We start from the raw sequence: 8,180 nt of genomic DNA, 5'->3' as shown, positions 1-8,180 counted from the left end.
CTTAAGTTTAGCTTGAAATTTTTTGAGGCTTGGGGAAAATATTTTTAAATTCGATACAAGTTTGAGCAAAAATCCAAATTAAATTTGAGAGGGTTTGAGAAAAAATATCAAACAATCCAAGCAGCCTCTAACTTGAATTATATATGCAAATATATAAAAATATTAATTTTACATATAAATTATTAGCCATTAAATAATATTAAAGTAATTTAGATCATTAGATCATATTGAATATACACAAATAATACAATATAAAATTTTACTTATTTATTTTTTCACACTCATAAATTGTAAATACCATCATAATGACACATTTTTTACATTATATAAATTATATGTTTTGATGTTATTAATGATTTTATAAAATAAAAAAAAAATTATAAATAGTCTAATGTTAACAAATTAATTAACTTAGCTACACTAAGAAAGGAAGAAAACAAATTGAAATTTATGTGCAATTCGGGCAACTTCAGCAATTCGAGTTTAGCTCGGGTTGGGCTTAGGCAAACAATCTTGAGTTACAATTCAACCTTGAGCAGGCCTAGACACTCTCAACACAACTTGAGTTGAACTTAAACAACCTTTTAACCTGTCCAAACTCGCCCGTGTTACACCCTCCAACATAGGGGTGGTCATGAATCCGTCCAACCCGATCCAACCTAATTGATTTTATACGGATGTGTGTTTTTTAGCGCATGGATGCGGATGAAATATTTCAAAATTCACAGATATGGTTTAGGAGGCGGATCAACCATCTGACACCGCATGAACTTGATCTGCCTGAAGGTTAAAAAAAAAAAAACAAGAAGAAGAAAAGAAAGAAAGAAAGAAATTGCTAACAAGTAACAATATAGAGTATAAATAACAAAATCTATATTTTTGTAAAATAGAAAACAATATCTTAAAAATATCCATGCATAATGCCACGACCTATTATAGACAAATAATGCATATTTTTTAAAATATCCATGCAAGGGCAGGATGTAAAAATTATGAATTACAATTCAAAAAAATGCCTAAAATTTGTAAAGTCCAAACTGCTAGATCAATCGTATCCATCAGCCAACCCGCACAGCCCGCTCAATTTGCATCTACCAAACCAGTGGAAGGATGTGGATCGACTTTTTACAATCCATTTAATTTTAGACGAATGACGAATAGAATGTCACTCGACCCAACCCGAGCTTCATTCACCCCTACTCCAACGTATTCCCACCTCGGATGTAGATGAATTACAGTACTTTTGTATATTTTATTGAGAAAATTATCATTCAAAGGGGATTTTTAAAAATTATTATATATTAGTGAAAATGTTTATCATTTTAATTATTAATATTTATAATGTTTATTATTATTTTGTAAATAATTTTTCATACTACTGGTGAGTAATTTTCCTTATTTAATTATTAATAAAATATTGACACGTTAAATAATAAACTAATGAACTAAAAATATGTTTCTAAAAGTAAATTATTTATTTTTTTAGAGATAAATAAGATAAAATAATAACACTATGATTATTAAATTAATTTAATTTTTTTAATAGATGATATAAATGAAAGACCTTATAAAATGAGCTCGGATATTCGAAAAAGCACTCATGGTTGGCTCTACAAGTCCGTTTAGTATTCTAAAGTTCTAAATTGAACTTGAGAAAAGCCAAGCCTTAAACAAAATATGCATAAAATTTGAACTTGATATTAGGTCTAGTCTTGATTTCAATAATCCGAACTATTCATTTGGTATGGTTTTTCTATATATATCATCCGTAGTAAAAATTAAGTCAATCTAATTATCATAACATTTTAATTTTATTGTGTTTGTCTTCAAAAGAATAAATCATCTATTTTCAAAAGGTTAATACTATGTGTACTATATATAAGTTATGACATTTGTGAGTTTGATTATTACAAATATTGTAACTCAATCATGTGGGAGTCATAGCTAAAAACAAAAAGAGCTATAATCAAACACCATATAATCGAAGAGTTTTTAGATCATAATCAAAATAATGTTACAATCAACATCGTATTGAGTCATAACTAATATCACAATATGTATAACAAACTCATAATCAAGTCTTAAGTAACACCGCTCATAATCAAGTCTTAACTTACACCCCTATATATCATAATCAAAGTCATAACTATTTCCTTTTAAAAAATAAATTTGTTGTTTATTTTATCCAAAAAAAAATGAAATAAAAAAAAATTATGATTATTAGATAGGCTTAATTTTTTTTATAAATAATATATAAAAACACACTTTATAAAATCAATTATTCAAATGATCAAAACGGAACGTCTCGCCCTAGAAAGTCGGTCAAGCTTCGTCTCTGTAGCCATTGACTTGACTCTCGTTGACCCGCTCACATTATAAAACCAACCAGCAGCCTCAAGTCTGAAACACCTACCACCAGCACTTCCCAAGCAACGTTCCACCCAAAAAAAAACCCGCGAAACCCACCTATAAAATGTCCAAAATAACCCCATCAACAACTTTTCAAATCCTTCTCTCCATACTCGCCTTCCCACTCCTCATCGTGCCCTTGCATGGAAACTCCCAATCTACAGATTTAGAACAAACAATCCTACTCAGACTCAAGCGACACTGGTCCAATCCACCCTCCATCAACCACTGGACACCATCACCACCAAACACCAACTCCTCCACCCACTGTAATTGGCCTGAGATCACCTGCTCCAATGGGTCCGTCACCGGACTTTCCCTCATCGACAAAACCATCACCGGGCCAATCCCACCGTTCATTTGTGACCTCAAAAACCTCACCGTCATTGATCTCCAGTACAATTACATCCCCGGACCCTTCCCTGAGGCTCTCTACAACTGTACCAAGCTTGAACATTTAGACCTCTCCCAAAACTTGTTCGTCGGCTGCATTCCAGGCGATGTTGACCGGTTGTCGACTCATCTCCGGACCGTCAACCTCAGCGGGAACAACTTCACCTGCGATATCCCAGCAGCCATCGGGCTGTTCCCCGAGCTCACAACCCTTCGGCTTTTTCTAAATTTGTTTAACGGCTCTTTCCCGCCAGAAATTGGCAACCTGTCAAGGCTCGAATGGCTGGAGCTGTCGGACAATGAATTTGCGCCGATGGCGATACCATCCACCTTTACCCAGTTGAGGAAACTTAAACAACTATTGATCAAAGGTTCAAGTTTGATCGGTGAAATCCCGGAAACAATTGGGAATTTAGCAGAGCTCAAGGAATTGGACTTGTCAAACAATAACTTGACTGGTACAATTCCGAGTGGTTTGCTTCTGCTGAAGAATTTAACAATAGTATATCTCTACAAAAATCACTTGTCCGGGCCAATTCCTCAGCCCATTGAAGCTTTGAAGATGGAGGAATTCGATTTATCCGAAAACAACTTGACAGGAACAATTCCGGATGATTTTGGTACACTAACAGAGTTGTCAGTTTTGTCTCTATTTTCCAACCAATTCTCGGGGGAGATACCGGAAAGCATTAGTCGCCTTCCGTCACTGAGATATTTAACATTGTCCAGCAACAATCTCTCTGGAACATTGCCACCGGACTTGGGGCAATATTCCATTCTTCAGGGGTTTGAAGTCGCCCAGAACCGTTTCACCGGTAAGGTGCCGGAGTACTTGTGCGCTAATGGTGGACTAATAGGAATTGTGGCATATGATAACAATTTGAGTGGTGAATTGCCTAACTCACTTGGCAATTGTTCAAGTTTGTTGATTGTTCGTGTTAATGGGAATCACCTTTCTGGCAGTATTTCAGCTGGTCTGTGGACATCAATCAATCTGACATTGTTGATGCTTAGTGACAACTCCTTTACCGGTCTGCTTCCAAGAACACTAGCACCACGTTTATTGCGACTTGAGATCAGTAATAACAAGCTTTCAGGTGAAATCCCAACTGGGTTGTCTTCTTGGAAGAATTTAACAGTGTTCAGTGCAAGTAACAACCTCTTTGTTGGAACAATTTCCCAAGAATTGACAACACTTTCTCAATTGACAACTCTGCTGCTCGATGGGAATCTATTTTCCGGTCATCTTCCATCAGATATTGTCTCATGGAAGTCGCTGAAAACTCTGAATCTCAGTCGAAACCAACTCTCAGGTTCAATTTCTGCCAAACTTGGTTCTTTACCAAGCCTCACTGATTTGGACTTGTCAAGGAATGAGTTCTCTGGTCAAATTCCAACTCAGATTGGCCATTTAAAGCTAACTTCCCTCAATTTGTCTTCCAACTGTCTCACTGGAAGAATCCCAGCTGAGTTTGAAATTACTTTTTTCAATGGCAGCTTCTTGAACAACACCGGTCTTTGTGCAAGCAATCCATCACTCGGCCTTGAGATCTGCTCTTCTAGATTTGAAAACTCGAGCAAAATATCGTCCAGGCTTCTCGCTATAATCGTAGTTATAGCAACAGTCTTGCTCGCATCAGCTACGCTACTCACATTCTTCCTAATTAAAACTTGCCAGAAAGAGGAACACGAATCAGATTCCAAGTGGGAGCTCGCTTACTATCAGAAATTGAATTTGAGTTTCAAAGAGTCAGACATTTTGTCAAATTTGACTGAAAATAATGTGATCGGAAGTGGTGGGTCGGGAAAAGTATATCGTGTTGAGTTGAACTGTTCAAGTGAAATTTTAGCAGTTAAGAGGATTCAGAATATCAAGAAGTTGGATCAAAATGTCGAGAAGCAATTCCTAGCAGAAGTTGAGATATTGGGCACGATTCGCCATTCCAACATAGTGAAATTGTTGAGCTGCATTTCTAGTGAGACTACAAAACTTCTTGTTTATGAGTATTTGGGAAACCATAGCTTGGATAGTTGGCTCCATGGAAAAAAGAGACAAAGCATTTCGGATTCAGACCACGGTGTTGTCTTGGATTGGCCTAAGCGGTTGAACATTGCTGTGGGAGCTGCCCGTGGGCTATGCTACATGCACCATGACTGCAAACCTTCAGTAATTCACCGAGATGTGAAATCCAGCAATATTCTGTTGGATTCTCAGTTCAATGCAAAAGTTGCAGATTTCGGCCTAGCCAAGATATTGGCAAAGCATGGAGGGCCTAATACGATGTCAACTGTGGTTGGCTCACTTGGGTACATTGCTCCAGGTAATTAACATATAAATTGATTTATAAAAAAAAAAAAAAATTAAAGTTAAATGTTTTTTTTTTTTTTTTACATTTTTTAATTCATTTTTAAAATGGTTTATTTTTATCATTAATAACTTTGTTCAAATAACTAAAAAATAAATCACTTAGCTTCAAATTGCAGTCGGATTTGGCAGGGGCTAAGTTAAAAAAATTTTATATGTAAAAGTTGTTTTGAAATTCGTTTATCAAAGACGAAAATATGTATATCTTGTCAAAAAGAAATTGAAAAGGTTTGACCCTTATAACAAATTATGTCATGAGTTTTTAATTTTGTCAATTTAAACAACAATCTTTTGATTTATTTTAAATGTAAACTATCAACCTATTTCCGTTAAGCAAAACTTATAGAAAAATAATATTTTAGACATTAAACTCAATGTAGGTATACATAAATATCTAAAATATATTTCTTTCATTGAATTTAATGACTAAAATATTTATTTTTTTCTTCATCAATTTACCTTAACAAAAATAGGCAAATGATTTAGATTCAAACAATCAAAAGATTATAGTCTAAATTTATAAATCTAAAAACTCGGTTTATTTTGTTACAAAAGTCAAACTCTGATTTATTTTTATTTATTTTTTGTAATGTTTCCAAAAATTTAAAATCTTGGTTCCAAATCACAATAAAAGTTAACAGGGAGCTGAGTTAAAAATTAAGGAAATGTGACAAAATTTAGAAACAATCTACTATAGATGAAAATAAGTAAAATTTTGTCGAAAAACTCCTAAAAAGTTTACTTATTTTTGTCTTTGATGAGTTTTTTTTTTTTTTTTTGAAAATTTAAAATTTTGTAGATTTGTCTAGTCTAGATTGATGTAAAATCTAAATGCGAAAAAAATTACCTCAAAGTTGTAAAAAGTTCACTAAAACAAAAAAATATAAGACAAAAAAATAAGTCAACTTATAAGCTATGACTAAAAGAATCCTAAAAATTATTTTGCATTAATTTTTTTGGCATTCATATTTTAAATTATATATGACTTTCAGAGTATGCTGGGACAAGCAGAGTGAATGAAAAGATTGATGTCTATAGCTTCGGTGTTGTCCTTCTAGAACTAGTTACTGGTAGGAAAGCCAACGATGAAAATGAAGATAGGTGCCTCGCCGATTGGGCATTTCAATATTACAATCGAAAAGGAAACCACTTAGTTGATGCCCTGGATGAGAAGATTAAAGAACCTCATTATTTGAATGTAATGACTTGTGTTTTCGAGCTTGGGATCTTTTGCACTGGCCCACTTCCGACAAATAGGCCTAGCATGAAGGAGGTTTTACAAATCTTGCTCAAATGCAGCCATCAATCAGGATTTGGAGGGGGTAATGTTGGGAGTGATAATTCTGACTTCTCACATGATTTTAGGCAGGGGAGCATTTTTGAAGGAGAGGATGGTAGTTTGTTCTCCATTGTTTAGTTACTCTTTTCATTCTTGACTATTGCATAAGCATTCGCAATTTCTACCTTAAGAAATCACTTCGTCTGGTGCCCTTCGCCGGTTTATTCCTTCCTCGAGCAGAGTAGCAATATGGCAGGACCGCCCTTGTAGAACAAATCAAATTGCTCATTCTGGGCTTGTGAAAAACTATTTCAAGATCAACTCACCAGATAAATAAGCTAAACTCAAACTCATTTTAAAGTTTCGTTAAGTTTTTTTTTTTTTTTTTTTTTTTCTTTCTAAAGATTGATCAATCTACTACTGACTCTAAGCTTATATGTTATAAAAATCGAACTTTTAAAGCTTGATTCATTATTAGTTCGATCAAAACTCGTTTGAGATTGACTTGAAGAAATATAATATTCGTTAAGTTTGTAATCAAATTTAAATAATCTATTATTCGACTCATTTACACCTTACATAAGCAACTATTTAACATGGTTGTTGATGAGAAATAGTTAGATTTAGCAAGCTATGTGGCTAATCACCATGAACTGCAACTTGGGTGGTATCTTTTGCTTCATTAATAGAACTTGAGGACCCGAATTAGTCAAAGTACACGTAGATTAACTCAGATAACCGATTAAAAAAAAACTACACTTATTTTTCTTCCGAAAGGAAGGCATACACGCATCAAATGAGAGATGAGAGTTTTTTTTTTTTTTTTTTTTTAAAAAAGATGCTTGAAACTAGCAAGTCGATAACATCTCCACAAAGAAATCAAAACTCTCATCTCCCAAGAGTACACATACGACCTCTATTAAAAAGAATTTCAGAATTGGAGCCTTACAACAAAATAAATTCTGAATTTTTTATTTTGTCAATTTAAACATTAATATTGTAATTTTTGTTATTTGCATATTTTTTGATACGTAAAAGTGATTAAAAATGACATATTTAGTTATTAAACTGAATGAAAAATTGGATTTAAGACATTTTCCATATGCCTATATTGAGTATAATGACTAAAATATTATTTTTCCATCACTTTTATTTAATGAACATATGCAAATGATTTAAATTGAAAGCAAATCAAAAGATTAGAATTTAAATTGACAAAAAAAAAAATTTAAGATTTATTTTAGAGATTGTTAGGTTTTTGTAATTGGCAATCTCATTTAACAAAACTTTATAATTTTATTCGTTTTTTTGTTTGAATGAAGCTATGAGTGCTTATATACCAATCCAACCCGAGTTGTGCCCGCGTAGAGGAGTTTGTGCTGACATTCAGTATTTCTTGTTTGCCACTTCGCTAACTATAACAACAAAAGTTGTTTGACCGCTCGAGTGGTCATTTGTGCACTCAAGCGGTGGAGTGGTTCATCTAGTATTTCAATCTGCATTCAAAAATTAGTGAAAGGTCCATCCTTTGTGAAATAATTTGGTGAGTCTTTTTGTTAGTTTTTGAGGACATTTTGTTTCTAATTTTAACCCTTAATTTATGTTTTGAATTTTTTATTTGTTGATTTTCGTTGACTATCTGTTCAATGTTTTTTTTCTATCTGTTTAAAATCTTTCCCTATCTATTCAATTTTTTCTCCTTATCTGTTCAAATCCATCTGTCCAAATATTATT

At 33.4% G+C, this 8,180-nt stretch overlaps 1 protein-coding gene across 1 annotated transcript; it reads left to right on the top strand.

The window, feature by feature from the left end:
* Positions 1–2,405: 2,405 nt before the first annotated feature.
* Positions 2,406–6,726, top strand: LOC145806328 (uncharacterized). The gene is made up of 2 exons (XM_082902968.1): positions 2,406–5,123; positions 6,160–6,726. Exons 1-2 carry the CDS (start codon positions 2,474–2,476, stop codon positions 6,582–6,584), a joined length of 3,075 nt encoding a protein of 1,024 aa, XP_082759094.1. The 5' UTR covers positions 2,406–2,473; the 3' UTR covers positions 6,585–6,726.
* Positions 6,727–8,180: the final 1,454 nt, after the last annotated feature.

The sequence above is a fragment of the Camellia sinensis genome, chromosome 13 (assembly GCF_055761805.1).
Source record: "Camellia sinensis isolate YWXY chromosome 13, ASM5576180v1, whole genome shotgun sequence".
Classification (NCBI taxonomy): Eukaryota; Viridiplantae; Streptophyta; class Magnoliopsida; order Ericales; family Theaceae; genus Camellia; species Camellia sinensis.
This window is presented reverse-complemented; position numbering and strand designations above follow the sequence as displayed.